The sequence below is a fragment of the Microcaecilia unicolor genome, chromosome 13 (genome assembly GCF_901765095.1).
Source record: "Microcaecilia unicolor chromosome 13, aMicUni1.1, whole genome shotgun sequence".
Taxonomy (NCBI): domain Eukaryota; kingdom Metazoa; phylum Chordata; class Amphibia; order Gymnophiona; family Siphonopidae; genus Microcaecilia; species Microcaecilia unicolor.
Window position 1 is genome coordinate 62,531,488 of NC_044043.1, and position 16,266 is coordinate 62,547,753.

The 16,266-nt window shown below is 41.1% G+C and overlaps 1 protein-coding gene across 1 annotated transcript in view; it reads left to right on the forward strand.

Annotated features, from left to right (window-relative positions):
• Positions 1-721: 721 nt before the first annotated feature.
• The window catches only part of PITPNA (phosphatidylinositol transfer protein alpha), a 47,172-nt gene continuing 31,627 nt past the window's right edge, over positions 722-16,266 (forward strand). Inside the window, exons 1-2 of the mRNA XM_030222289.1 lie at positions 722-824; positions 4,299-4,329. Of these exons, the coding sequence (XP_030078149.1) occupies positions 805-824; positions 4,299-4,329 (51 nt within the window). The 5' untranslated portion in view covers positions 722-804. The remainder of the gene's footprint in view (positions 825-4,298; positions 4,330-16,266) is intronic.

Genomic DNA, 16,266 nt, shown 5'->3' on the forward strand with positions numbered 1-16,266 from the left:
GTTTGAATATATGGGGATGACGGCTGCGATGGGAAGGGAAAACTCAGTTTCAGCGTTTTGACGTCACGTCATCTCTTGTCTATTAAACCTCCTTGGACTAGATAGCCTCATAAGTTATGAGGCTATCTAGTCCAAGGAGGTTTAATAGACAAGAGTTATGAGGCTTGGTTATGAGTCATAACCAAGGGGGTTTAATAGTCAGGAGACCAAGTGACGTGAACACGTTCAAACCTAAATCTCTGTTTCCACCCCCCCCCCCCCACCCGCGCAGCCGTCATCCAGTACACTCAAAACAAAGCAAGCAAACCTATGAGCCGCTGCATCCTGATTGTCGTTCTTCAATGTTGGTAACATTTCCTTCTAACTGGCTACACACGTAGTTGACCACCTTCTAATCTAGCCAGCCAGATTCTGGCCGGCTAGACCGGCTACATGCGCACATGTGGGCAGTTACGTGTGGCCGGTTAGAAGGAAATGCTACCAACAATTAAGAACGACAAAGAGATGCAGCAGCTCATAGGTTTGCTTGAGTGTATTGGATGACGGCTGTGCGGGGGGAGTGGAAACAGAGATTAACCTAAATGGTTTCCACAAGGAGGTTAATGCTACCTCCTTGGCTTTGGTTTTACCCAGCAAATACACCGCTAACCCCGCCTCTTGAAAACTGCCGCAGGAAGTAGGCGAGGCGGAGGTAGCGCGTGACGTACTGGTAACCGCGGCAACGCCCCGCCCACGTGCGGTGCGTACGAGGAAGTGCGGGTTGGTCGGTAACCTTCAGTCTCGGCGGCGCGGAGCGGCGCTGCCATGGTGCTCATCAAGGAGTAGTGAGTACCGGGATGGGGTATGAGGAGGAGGAGGCGGCAAATGGGCAGGAAGGAGGGAGAGAGAGCGCGCACGCGTTAACTGTGCGAGAAACAATCCTGGTAGAAGATGGGCATCCCGAGGTGAACCTTGAGAAGAGATAGGGGGTTCTGTAACTGTTTGACAGATGATGGGATCAAGAGGCCGGGAGAGAAGGAAGATGGGAAAGGCGATGGGCCTAGATGACTAGAAGGGAGAGATTGTTCTTCATTAGGATGCCAAGGAATCAGAGTGTAAGGAGGAGTTATCTTTTATCAGATAAACTCAAGGTAGCAAAACAGTGTGATGAGGCAGTGGCTAGTAATGGAGGGATGCTGCGATGTAGTAGAGACAAAAATGTGATAATACCTCTGTAGTGGTCATTGGTGATGCCTAATCCAGGGGGTCTTTTACTAAAGGATAGCTCGAGTTATCTACAGCAGGGCCCTTAAGAATAAAATGGGCACTGCTGCAGATAACTCAAGCTAATCTTTAGTAAAAGACCCCCCTAAAGTATAGTGCCCAGTTCTGAAAGCTGTATCAGAGGCTGACAGGAATAAAGCATAGCAAACTAGGTATGTGTCTAGACCTCAAAGGTTTGGGAATGGGAGAGGGAGCTTGACAGATAAACATTTTTCCTTCTCAGAGCCAAATAAAGACATCTGTCTTGCTCTTGTATTAGCTCATGTAGAAAAAGAGGAGGTATAATCAGCCACATGTGTCATCAGTGCCAGCATGCATTGGCACCCCCATAATCATTAGGTCCTTGTCTGAGAAGAGATGGTCTCCTTATCTGTTGCTGTCTTTTAGCCCCCTCATTCTTCCTGTTGTCTTTAGCATCCATCTGTTCAATAGAATCTACAGTACCTGAAGCAGTGAGTAGCCAAACAGGTGCCGAGACTTAGAGCATAGAGTTTTAGAGCATAAAGAAATGTTTTCTTACAAGCAGACACCCATAAAACAACTGCAGTTGTGCAAACACTGTCCTTCCCCCTAACTCTGCTGATAGTATTGTTTCCTTTCTCCTACTTGTTATGTTTCTAATGCTTGTTCCACCCTGCATGGGTTGGTGATCAAGCAAACAACTGTGACCAGCTGGATTGCCCCAGGTGAGCTGGATGAAGCAGCTGCAGAAAGAAAGGGACAGCAGTACCAGTGTCTTTGGGCGTGGGGGCTGGAGCTGTCACACCTGTTTTATGAGTGGCTACTAGTAAGATATTTCTTCACAGAAAAGGCATGAAACAGTTTCTCAGTAGAGGGAAAACAAGCTAGAATTTCATAAGCACAGATGATCCCAGTGATAACCACTGATGGTGCATCATAGAAGGTCTGTTCTGAAAATAATGGTCGTCTGATGAACCCAAACCACAGAGGCACTTAAAAGGTGTATTGGTTAGTAAGTCAGGGCAAAGATTCTATATGTAGTGAACAGCCTGGAGATCAAATAAAAGTGTAATGGGAAGAAGCAAAATGAAAGATGTCTGTAGAAAAGGATCTTATTTAGGTGGGTCATGTTAATGGTACTCCTGAGTGAGTGGGAAGTGTCCATTATTTTAGGGCTTGAATGAAAGGATACTAATGAATTATGTGTAATCTTCAAAACTCAAGATTCAACATATTTGTCTTAAAAATGTTGTTATTGCATTTCTATGTGAGGCTGATATTTAAAAGGCTATATGCAGTTATGTTCAGATAGTGTAACTCAAAATATGCTTAAATCTCTCCGGCTGTCTTTACCTAGCATCTGCCTTGCTGCATATTGACCTCAGTATGCCCTTAAAGGAAAACAAGCTCTCATAGGAGTGGGATGGCTTTCCCTGCAGTTAGAACTGGTTGCAGAATCTGTCATTGGCCAGGGTTTTATATGCCAATGGGCTGATCACTGATAACGGGTATCTATCACTTAAATATTACTTTGGCCAGCAAGGTGTTAAAAAGATATTTTCTCCTTTGGATAGTTTTTATTCCTTTTTCTAAAATACTGAACTTTATGGTAGTTCATTTATGATTACTGACTCCTTTTCTTTATTTGCTTTTGTCTCACCTAGAATGTAAACCGCACTGAACCCTTGAAAGGGGATATTAGCAATATACAAGAATTGAATTGAATTGAGCAATGGGATTTTTAAAATGGAGATCAAGGGGGATCTGTACATTCCAATTTCAGTGGTGGTAGAAGGTGAGCAGGATGTAAGCCAGGAAAGTGAATCATGATACTTGTAGGTAGAGTTTTAGGATGCCTTAGTGGTTATAAGTCACATGTACAAGGGTTTTCCAACACAATAGGTTAGTTTTACTAACCTGTGTTAAGGTATTAAAGCACATTATTGCACTTTCTCACTTGCTATTTAACATAGACCCCATTTTTGTCAGTGGGGCCTTTTTACTAATAACTTGCATTAACAAAGATTAGTAAATCAAGCCCTGTGTTTGCAGAACATATTGTGGCTACATTTCTTTCTCCAGAATGATTTTCCATTTAGCTTTTAAATTCTTTGTATGGTCAGTACACTGTGAAGAGTAAATATCCTTAGCTGAATGTTTGTTTAGCAGCAGAGAAAGTTCATCTGAAAGAAGAGATACTTCTGGTACTGTGGAAGTGGCCTTGTGAGGTTGGATTACTGAGCCAGAGTGGCAGAATCCTTTGTTGCCAGACAGTTGTGGCTTCACTGTATCTCTGGGGCTCACGCTACCTATACAGCAGTACTTTCTATCAAAATGCTTCTTAATCTGAGCATTTTACAAATGCTGTTTTTAAATTGTGGTGTATATAAATTTTCTCTGGTCATGAGCATTCTACAAGTATAATTAAAGGAGATGATAAGGAACTAGGCAGAATTAATTTTTTAAATAGCAGGAGCCGCAGTCAGGACAAAGTGGAAGAAGCTAAAGTCAGCTGTTCAATGGGAAAACCGAGTAGGAGAATAGTCAAGTAATGGTAGCAGCGGGCTGGAAATTGGTTCAAAACCTACTTCTCTTACAATGATAGTCAAGTCACTTCACCCTCCATTGACTTAAACTGTAGGCTCTTTTGGATAGGAACCTATGTGCTGGACCTGAATTTGTAACTTGCCTTGAGTATGGGCTTTGAAAAGATCAATAACTATGGTAAATCCAGAATCCAATCCACTACATGCAAATAACTCACTTTTCTGAAGGAAGAGTAGGGAAAGACATTTATCACCATTTAGTTTACAATCTGATTAATTTATACATTTTTATTCCAATACACTGTATTATCAGGAATTTGAAAAAGAAAGCATGGAAGTTGAGGGTTATGAGAAAGGGAGGAACAGTGACTTGAGTAAGGGTGTGATTTTTATGCATTTCGCTAGAGGCTAAACTACAATTTTGTAATTAACTTTCTGGTGGTGGGAGAGGTGGAGCAGTCTGAAATGAACCCTCCAGCTTGCTGGAGCCCTGATGCTTCTCATTTCCGTATCTTCTTTTTCTTTCAGTCGTGTCATCTTGCCTGTATCAGTAGAAGAGGTAAGTGCATTTGCTGATATTTGTTGGTGGCAAGTTGGAACCTGCTTGAGTGTAATATTTCATTTATTGAGCAACTGGCTTGCTTATTATTTCCTAAACAGAATGCATGAAATAAGTTGCATTTTATTTTCTTCTGATCACCCTCTTCTCCTGTTGCCCCCCCCCCCCCCCCCCCCCCCCCCCCCCGCCTTTTCTTTCCTCTGTTCTGCTCTCCCATTTCTTTCCTTACACTTATTTTTCATTGTCTCATTTTCTGGATCTTTTTAGTGAAGTTTCATAGCACTTTATCTCATAGCATGGGATTATACAAACTTATGACCAATCAAGTAACAATCCAAATCAAATAGGAGGAAATACTTTTTCACTCAACGAATAGTTAAGCTCTGGAACTCGCTGCCAGAGGATGTGATAACAGCAGTCAGCGTATCTGGATTTAAAAAGGTTTGGACAAGTTCCTGGAGAAAAAGTCCATGGTCTGTTATTGAGAATGGGCATGGGGGAAGCCACTGCTTGCCTTGAAATTGGTAGCATGGAATGTTGCTGCTAACTGAGTTTCTGCCAGGTCCTTGTGACCTGGATTGGCCACTGTTGGAAATAGGATACTGGACTAGATGGACCATTGATCTGACCCAGTATGGCTATGCTTATGTTCTTATCTGTAAAATAAGGCAACATATAAAAAGAGGCATAATGTAGAGCAATAGAGCCGAGATCAGGACTATAGAAGGAGCAAAGAGAGAGGTGGTAAAAGTACCATATATACTTAACTATACATTGAGGGCAGTTTTGTTACTAATGGCCAAAATTGATGTGACCGGTGTATAAGTTGAGTATATAAGGTAACCATTTGGTTAAGTGACACAGCCAAATTTGACCCCCCCCCCCCCCCCGAGCCAACACGTCTTTCTCCCTGGTGGGGGCAGTATAGCTCAGAGGACGCACTCAGGCAGTGTACACTGCAGTGCCATTGCTGCATAGAACATTTTTGAATACAGAAGGTACACAGCCAGCCAACCAGCGAACAGGGGGGGGGGGGGGGGTTGTGGTGCTGTCAACAGAAGTGCATGCTGGGGGGGGGGGGGGGGGGGGAATTATTGCTGACTAGCTGTCTCCGCTGTTACTCAGCGATAGGTTAGTACTTTGTAACTGAGAAAAGCAAGGTTTATATATAAGTATGTGTTTTTAACTCATTTATGATGGTTGTTACATTTTGTTTGATGTCTTTAATGCAAGAAATAAAGCATAAAGAATAGGTGCACAACATGATTTGCAGATGATGTTCATTTTGCCAATGCTCAGTTGAGGAGTCTCTTCATATTCGTTCGTTGTAAGAAGAAGCTGCCCCTTATAAATTTGACTTTGTTAATAGTCTTCTAGTGGCTTCTCTTTTACAATTACTTTCTAAACATTGAGCGTTTTGCTGTCTGGTCACTCTGATAGAAGCTTGTTTGTCTTTGGTACTGAAGTCGTATTCCATTTTCTTGTTGGTTTTGAATACTCCTTATTTGAGCTTGCCTTTCCCTTTGATGCTCAAGTCGCCTTTGATTTTCAACTGGCGTTTCATCAGCTCTTAGTTTAGCCTGCCTTTTATGCTGATCTGCAAGTCGTATTTTATTTTTTTGTGATTTCAACAGCCCTGGATAGAAAACAAAATATTTAGTATCTGGATACATGACTGGCCCAAAAAACTATGATCTGCTTTAAATATATTCTACTTTAAGTGAGCCTTAAACATTGACAGTGCTGAGGGGTATGTGAAAGTGGCTGAGTGAGGGTGTACTGTTGAGAGTGAGTGTGAATGGGTATGTTAAAATTAGGTGAGAGTGAATGAGAGTGTGCTACTGAGGAGTTGGTACCGTTGAGGGGAGGTGTGTGAATGGGTGTGTTAGTGGTGGTGTACTACTGAGGGAGGGGGGTGAGACTGAGTGTGAATGGGGGTGTGCTACTAAGGGGATGTGAGGGGGTGTGCTGGTGAGGGGTGAGTGTGAGAATGAATGAGTGTAAATGGGGATGTACTGGTGAAGAGTGTTTGAGTGGGGGTTTTCTGAGAGGTGTGTGAGTGAGGGTGTTTTGCTGAGGGGTATGAAAATGGGTGAGTGTGAGTGTTTTGCTGAGGGTGTGTGAGTGGGTGCGTGGGGGTGTTTTGCTGAGAGGGGTGTGAGAACGGATGAGAGTGAGTGGGGTTGTGCTATTCTGTGGTGTGTGAGTGGGGGTGTACTGCTGAGAGGTGAGTGCATTGAGGTGTGCTACTCTGGAGTGTGAGAACAGGTGAGTGTCAGTGGGGGTGTGGTACTGAGGGGTGAGTGTGATTGGGTTGTGCTGTTATGGGGTGTGTGATTGGGATGGTTTTGCTGAGGGGAGCGTGAGAACAGGTGAGTGTCAGTGAGGTGTTTTGCTGAGTGCTGTATTAGAATGGGTGAGTGTGAGTGGGGGGGTGTGAGAATAGTTGAGTGTGACTGGGGTGTTTTGCTGAGGGATGTGTGAGAAAGGGTGGCATTGACATTGAGTTTAATTTTCCCTTAAATCAGAAAATGTGGAGACTGGATCCCTACCTAGCACTAACTTTTCTTTTCCGATCAATTTGTTTAGGTTGATTTTCTTGATTGGTTGTTTCTTTCAATCTAGTAAGTGCCTGCCGTTTGGCTTTCACCGTTTTCCTGTCAAAACACAGGTTTCTTTTCAAGGGCATATTAAAATTCAGTTTCCCACCCTTTTCGAGGAGTGTTCCCCTGGTGGGGTAGTGAGTTCATGCACACACACACGTTTCCCAGTCTGACCACAATACTTTCTCTCTACCCTGTTCCCACCAGTCTCTGAACCTCCATTGTAGTGAAATTGTTAGGAAAGAGGGTATTAGAGAATGAGAGAGGGATAACTGCACAGCTGCTGTCCGTATTTCTCCTCACCAGTGTCAGAGCTCTCACCCTGTCCTAAGCAGTTTGTCACTTAGCAATAGCAAAAAAGAACTTCCGACCTGCAGCCTATTCATTTAATGGATAGAGGTATTGCTCCCCCGGGTTTTTGCAGGATTTTTTTGCTTACATTTTTCGATGCATAGTTTAGTATATATGGTGCTTACAAGAATAAAAAAAGGACTGAGTACGAGAAAAATGTTTTTAAAACTGTAGGATGGGACATTTTTAATTTCAAAAGGAAAGGCAGAGATAGACATGACAGTTACTGGAAGAGTACAGATGAGATTGTATGGGATAGTCAGAAGAAGCAATATGGGGACTGGACAAGAACACTATGCTGCAGAGGAGTCTTCTGCCCATGTTCCTGTTGGTGCAAGTGGTGCATCAGTATCACATTTTCAATTGTGAGGGGCAGGCAGGTCCCATGGAAGTTCTGCAGGACCTGCTGGCAATTGACAATGCAAAAAGCTGCACGGCTCCCAATCAAAGAACCTATCATCTTCAAAATCTGCACTTCAGTCCACAAAATCATCTACGGCATAGTCCTAGGATACATGACAGACCTCATTGATCTACCAACTAGAAACAGACTCGGATCAGCACGATCATACCTAAACCTACATTTCCCAAACTGTAAAGGCTAAAATATAAAACAACTCATGCATCTAGCTTCTACTACATGAGCGCACAACTATGGAATGGACTCCTGTATGCAGTGAAAACAATACATGACCACCTAAACTTCAGGAAATCACTGAAAACCCTCCTCTTCAAAAAAGCTTATCCCACCGATCCAACATAAATCCCCACACCCAGCAACACAAGATAATCTATGATCGTACTGGACAATCTATTATCCTCGCCCCCATGATGCCTGAAACAGTTCTACATGTGACCATAACACAGCCTTGTATTTGTTATCAACTGTAATGGCAATCACCATTACGATACTTTGTAATCCACATTGAGCCTGCAAATAGGTGGGAAAATGTGGGGTATAAATGTAACTAATAATAATAATATGGATGAACATCCCTCAATGGTAGGAGCATGACTGGACTCCTAGTCCAGCATTCCCTCTGAGCTGTGCAGAACAAAATCATGGTCTCCATTGTGCATAGCAAACAATGTTCATAAATGGCAACCTTTTAAAAAGAATTTCTCAAATATTTCAAAACAGGGTGCTTTGTTACAAGCTATTTAACCTCATCTTTAGTTGAAAAATGGGAATGACCAGGCACATTAAAAAAGTGAACCAGTATTTAACCATTTAAACCAATGTTTTAGGCCATAAAAACTTTAATTGGTGCAAAACGTTTGTTTGAGTACCTGTGGCATCTTCCCTCCCTTTTTATTTTTTTCTAAATCTCTTACAAACAAAAGTGACATCACCATGTTCCAGCACCACTAAGTGAGAGCCTTTCTGTTACCACTGTGCTATTAGGAATACACAGTGCTGTACACATAACCACAAGAGACAGTCCTTGTTTTTTGACCTTAAAATCAGGCAGACACACACAAACAGGTCAAGAATCAGCAGGCAGATTTCAAATCAAGTGGATACCCCTGGCCACCTATCGTATCAGCATACTGAAGGGCTTTATATCCTAACTCGGATCCTCGTGCCCCTGAGCAAGTCATTTGCCGCAGGTACAAAAACTTGGATTGTGAGCCAACTGGGAACAGAGAAAGTACCTGCCATGGTTATATAACAGAAAGGTGGTATATCAAGAATCTAATAAACATAAACAAATATAAACTATTGCAATACAAACTGCAAGCACAAGGAGAGAGGATAGGGTGCAGGTAGCTAGATCAATCCACCATCACTGAGCTGTTTTAGCACTTCATGAGATCTTTGTACACAACCACTTATCATATGTATGCAAGAACAAAATTTCAAGAAAAGAATGGGATATCTAGCTGTTCCGGAGCCATGAAACAATGCAGGGAGAATGTTCCCTACAAACATCTTAACTTGTGGAATTGCTCATTTTGCTCCCCGTCTATTTTAAGAAGATCTTTAAAACATTCCTTCGTTCTTGAGATGAATTCTTCTAGAGCCATGACTAGTTGTAAATTATTTAGCGAGGTATATGTGGTAATCTGACATGCCAGCATTGATAACACATTTTATTTATTTATTTCCAAAACTTTCTATACCATTTTAACTGACCAGCAGAGCAGTGTACGGGCTATAATAAAGAGAGAAAAGAAATCCATTATAACATAGGAAAGCAAATCAGTCACACTAAGAGTCAAATAAAGGGAAGGGTCAAAAACGGGGAGTAAAAGAGGAAAGGGTGGGCAGGGGAAAATCAATCAAAATGTATATTAAAGGTAAAAGATAGGATTGCTTGGGATTGTGTAGCTGGTGCCAACGGTCAGTCTCTCTGAACGCCTGTTGAAAGAGCCAGGTAATAATCTGACCATGCTCAGTGTTGTGTTTGTGTCATACAAAGAAGAATATAAAAAAAACAGTGTACAGCATCTACTACATTATACAGCGAAGTAGCTGGTCTTTGCATTAATGAACATATCAAACAAGTGGATGTGGTGAAGATGAGGACTGTATTTGAGTTCTAGAAGGCATGGGATTAGCACAGAGGATTAGAAGTTGGTATGGATGGGCAGACTGAATTGACCATATGGTATTTATTTGCCATCATTGTTTTTCTGTGGAAAGCAGCCCCTCTGCATTTGCATGTGTGTACGTCTGTGGTCTGTGCCCTAAAAATGGCAAGGATAAATCAAGATCAGTTATACATATGATGTATCGCATCATACCATGTGTAACGAGTTTTATCTTGTTGGGCAGACTGGATGGACCATACAGGTCTTTTATCTGCTATCATCTACTATGTTGTTATTTGTGTGTCTGTATTTGTGATGCCTTTGTGTTTAATGTATTTCTGTCTGTCTGTGACCTGGAGGGGAAAGATGATTTAAATGGAACAGTTCTCAAACATTCTGTTGGTTTGGAAAGAATTCTAAAATGCAACAAATGTTGTGATAGCGACATGTAATGGTTGGATACATTATCAACAAATTTAAAGGCTGGATTTTACATCTGATCCACAGGGTGTCACTGTCCCACAATAGATATTGTCATGTTTCATTACCACTAGGAAGCAGTACACATAGCAACCCAGAGCAGTTGCAGTTCAATCACTAACCCTCTGATTCCACATAGTGCACCCAAATATCCATGTCCAACATCAATAATTAGGTGCTAACGCTCAATTACATAAGAACATATGAGTACTGGGTCAGACCAATGGTCCATCTAGCCCAGTATCCTCTAACAGTGCCCAAGCTAGGTCATGGGTACCTGGCAGAAACCCAAATCGTGGCAACATTCCATGCTACAAAAACCCAGGGCAAGCAGTTGTTTCCCCATGTCTGCCTCAATAGAAGACTATCGACTTTTCCTCCAGGAATTTGTCCAAACCTTTTTAAAACCCAGATACGCTAACTGCTGTTACAACATCCTCCATCAAAGGGTTCCAGAACTTAACTATTCATTGAGTGAAAAAATATTTCCTCCTATTCGTTTTAAAAATATTTCTATGTGACTTACTTGAGTGTCCCCTTGTCTTTGTACGTTTGAAATGAGTAAAAAATAAATGTACTTCTACTCGTTCTACACCACTCAGGATTTTGTAGACCTCTATCATATCTCCCCTCATCAGCCTCTTTTCCAAGCTGATCAGCCCTAATTTCTTTAGCCTTTCCTCATATGAGAGGAGTTGCATCCCCTTTATAATTTTGGTCACTCTTCCTTGAACCTTTTCTAATTCCACTATATGTTTTTTGAGATAAGGCGACCAAAACTCAAGGTGCAGTCGCACCATGGAGCGATACAAAGGCATTATAGTATTTTCAGTCTTATTCACCAACCCTTTCCTAATAATTTCTAGCATCCTGTTTGCTTTTTTGGCCACTGCCGCACACTGAGCAGAAGATTTCAGCGTATTATCTACAACACCTAGATATTTTTCTTGAGTGCTGACCCCTAAGGTGGACCCTAGTATCAGGTAACTATGATTCGGATTATTCTTTCCAATGTGCATCATCTTGCATTTATCCACATTAAATTTCATCTGCCATTTGGATACCCAGTCCTCCAATTTCCTAAGGTCTTCCTGCAACATCTCACAGTCTGCATGTGTTTTAACGACCTTGAATAGTTTTGTGTCATCTGCAGATTTAATCACCTCACTCGTCGTTCCGATTTCCATATAATTTATAAATATGTTAAATAGCACTGGTCCCAGTACTGATCCCTGTGGGACTCCACTGTTCACCCTCCTCCATTGAGAGAAATGGCCATTTAACCCTACCCTCTGTTTTCTGTCCAATAACCAATTCCTAATCCACACGAAAATCTTGCCTCAGCCCATGACTCTAATTTTCTCAGGGGTCTCTCAAGAGGAACTTTATCAAAAGCTTTCTGAAAGCCTAGATATAGTACGTCAACCGACTCACCTTTATCCACATGTTTATTCACGCCTTCAAAGAAATGAAGCAGATTGATGAGGCAAGACTTCCTTTGGCTGAACACAATGCTGACTCTGTCTCATTAAACCATGTTTGTCTGTGTATTCCGTAATTTGATTCTTTGTAATAGTTTCCACTATTTTGCTGGCACTGAAGTCAGGCTTACCGGTCTGTAATTTCTCAGATCACTCCCGGAACCCTTTTAAAAAATTGGCGTCACATTGGCCATCCTCCAATCTTCAGGTACTACGGACGATTTTAATGACAGGTTATATATTACTAACAGCAGATCTGCAATTTCATGCTTGAGTTCTTTGAGTACCCTTGGATGTATGCCATCTGGTGCAGGTGATTTACTACTCTTTAATATGTCAATTTGTGAATCTTCCAGGTTCACAGAGGTTTCTTTCAGTTCCTCTGAATCATCACCCTTGAAACCCATTTCCGGTACAAGCAAATCTTACATCTTCTTCCGTAAAGACCGAAGCAAAGAATTTATTCAGTTTCTCTGCTATGGCCTTGGCCTCCCTGTGTGCCACTTTTGCTCCTTCATGATCTAACGGTCCCACAGGCTTTCTGCTTCTGATGTATTTGAAAAAGTTGCTACTGTGAGTTTTAACCTGTGTGGCAAGTATCTCTTCATAATCTTTTTTTTTTTTTTTTTAATTATTATTATTTGTTGCATTCGTATCCCACATTTTCCCACCTATTTGCAGGCTCAATGTGACTTATATCGTACCGGAGGTGCATTTGCAGTCTCTGGTGTTTACAAATACAGAATGATGTTGAGATGAGATAAAGTTCATGTGGGACAGCCACATGAACTTTAACTCATCTCGGGTTATTATTATTTAAAAAAAAAAAAAACGAGTACCGAAAAGCAAAAAGCGGGATTCAAGTTTTAACCAAACTCCTTTACAAGCTTTGTGGTTTCTTGCACTAGACATTTAATTCCATAAATAGATCTTTTCTCTGCATCAGCATGTAAAGAATATTCAGCTTAAAACACATTTTTAGCACAAATCTGAGCTTTAAAGCTGAAATATAGAAGATGAATCAGCACCAGCAGTTGCGTGCTAAAACCCAATCAAAAAAGGCACACTATTACACTAAGGCCATACGTTATATAGATGCCTACCTTCACCCATTTTCAACCTCCCCCACACATATTAAACTCCCAAGCCTGGCCCTACCCTTAGTAATGTACACCACACACTACATACAACTCCTCCCACTTCAGACACACACGCAATGATGCACATTAGAAACACCCATCCCCCTCCTTCAATTACACAGGCAACCCCTCCCCCTCCAGTCTTACACAAATACCGCTCCTCAAGTCTTCTTTATTATTGCTTTGCATCTGACTTGCCAGTGCTTATGTTGCTTCTTATCTTCTTCATTTGGGTCCTTTTTCCATTCTTTGAAGGAATATCTTTTGGCTGCAATATCCTCTTTTGCTTCACCCTTTAACCATGCTGGCTGTCATTTTCTCTTCTTTCCAACTTTGAGTCTTAAATATTTGCGTTCACGTCTCGCTGCATGCTATTCTATAAAGCACAGTGCCTAACTTCAGTTACATGTATCTGAAAAGGGAGGCGTTCCAGAAAGTTTTGTGCAGATTTACAGAATTTGCCCAGAGTGTGCCTAATTTGGGTGCTGGCATTTACACCTGCTTGTAGCTCTTCTAGAGAGGTGCCCTTTATTGAATTCCATCCTAAGTGGGGAAGTTATCAATATGGGCTACTGTTAAGATTTGTTATTTTACTGTTAACCTTATTTTTAGTAACTAAGGGACACTTTTACTAAAGAGTTGGCGGGCAGCAATGGGCTTGTTGCGCTACCACAGGAACCTGGTGGTAGTTTCTCACCCCCAGTGCACGTCATTTCCTGTTCTACAAAAATATGTCCTATTTTTGTAGCACTGGTGCGCTGCCCAGTTACCACTGGGTTAGCGTGGGAGCCCTGGCAAGGTGGCAGTAAGCGTTCCCCCATGAAATTGCCACATGGTAAGTGGTTCACTTACTGCACAGCCATTGCTTGCCAAGAAAAAGACAAGGGGCTAGCGCAGGCCCCCTTTTACTGCAGCTTAGTAAAAGGACCTCTAAGTGTCGTTGCATAAAATGGGACCTGTGTCTTAATGGCAGCCCATGGTGATAACTAAGCCCCTAAGTGTTACTTAAATAGCAACCATTAAGAAAACTATACTGTTAAATCATTTGATTTCACAGTAGAATTTACAAGAATAAAAATTAAATATACCTGGATCACTAAGAGAACCCAGCTGGGGGAAGGTAGGGAAAAGATGCGTACCATGTCTCAAGGAATTATATCTAATCGCTCTGCGAGGGAGGGGGATGTATATATATATACATAGACACACATGTATGTGCATATACATATATAGATATATATGTGTGTATGCTTGTATATGTATATCTATCTCTGAGTTGGCTGATTAACTGGATAAGGAGTAGGGTTAGACTGCTGGGTTTTGGGAGAGAGAGGATAAAGTAGGCTGAAGGTGAGCAAGAGAGACCGGAGGGGAGAGGAGATGAGTAAGAAAAAGAGAGAATGGTGGGACCTGGACCACAGTGATGGGTAAAGCCAAGAAGCAAATGTATCATGCACGGCTATGGGGAGATAGCTTGCTATTGACAGCATGCGTAATGAGAGGGAAGTTGTTATAACTTTCTAACAGCATGATACATTGAGAACTTGAATTTACTACCCTCTCTTTTGCACAGCATCACTGCAAACTCTACAGGTACCTTTTACATTTGCAGTCTTTGCTGCAGTTTTCAAAGTGAAAATATGTGTGTTCTTTTATTTTGAAAACTGCCTACAGAAAAAGTATCCACAGAGAATTGCACCTGATTTATCTTCTGATACTATTTTTCTACCAAATCTACACACAGTTTTGAAAATCTCAAACTATGTGTGTAGTTGTCTCCTCCGACTTAACTTCCCTGTTACGTGTCCACTACAGTGTGGGTTAAAGTACAGCAGGGCTGCCTGCTGGTGGTTGTATAGATAATCCAGGGGGAAGGGTAGTGGGGAATAAAGTTTTAAAAAATGTAGTATGGATTGCTTCTGGCTTGTATTTGTCACAGGCTTATTATGATGTTACCAATTTTTCAACAAAGTATAAATTAAAAAAAAAAAACAAAAGTACAGCCAGGGTTCTCTTTCTTCTCACTGACTTATTAGTGATCTCCAGCACACAAGTTATTTCCCTGCCCAAGTGAGCTCATAGTCTAAGTTGTAGCTTAGGCAATGGAAGGTGAAATGACTTGCCTAAGGTCATAAAGAAAAACCAGCAACACATGAAGTAGACCAGTGGAAATGAAGAGAGATGCGATTTACTGAAACGTACCCAACATGGCCACATTTCACCCAAAGGCTGCCTCAGGAGTAGAGCTATAGGGGAATTTAATTCAAGTCTTTTATATTCTGCTCAACTAGCCAGTTCAGAGTGGATTACAGAAATAAAGAAGTATCAGTATGCAGAAAAATAATGCATACAAATATAACATAGAACCAGTAAAATCAGATCAATCAAAGCAAAAAAAAAAAAAGACAAAATGAAGCAGCTGTTATAAATCATAACAATCCAAAAAATTAGGAGTTAATGATGCAAATAAACTTTCCCCTACTAGCTAAAATCTTTCCAAACAGCAAATCAGCATTTTCTGTTCAGAATGGCAGCATCTCCACCACACATGCATAAATAATTAATTAAACATGGATCAAATTTGGGGTGAAGATTAACTATGAACTTAAAATTTACCCTTTTAAAATGACTTCTGCAAGATGAGGCTGAGGACTTTGTGTACAGTTGAAAAGCGTTGGAAAATTCATGCACATGTATCATTGTCATTTCCTACTTTGATACTAAAGGCTTGATTTTTATGGCAGGATGACTGATGTGTATTTTCAAAGCATTTAGACTTACAAAGTTCCATAGCAACCTATGGAACTGTGTAAGTGTAAGTGCTTTGAAAATGAGCCCCCTATGGGCAATCCACAATGGCGCCTCTTTTAATCCTTTATAAAGGTGATATACCTTTAGAGAACACAGCGACACATCTGATACATGGTTTGTTTAGTTTTAAACTGACATCTCCATTGCTGAAGAATTTGCATTGGCATCCGATTAAAGCTCTGATTATTTTTAAGTTATGTACAATGATTTTTCGCATTCTACATGGATCATGTCCTGATTACTCGATTAATTTGGTTAATTTAGCCTATAGAAATAGGGATTGCTTTGATAGGCTTCTATTATTATTGCAGTATCCCAGCCCTAAAAATGTGCATTATAAAACAGTATTCAGTGGATTGTTTTCATATCAAGCCACCAAATGGTGGAACGCATTACCTTTAAGTATAAGGAAGCTTGATTATTACAAAGCTTTTAGGAAAGCCTTGAAAAACTATCTTTTTTTAAACTTTTTAATAACTGTTGAGTGATTCTGTGCTAATGTAAATTCTGGAAACTATCCAGTCTTCTTGACTTTGG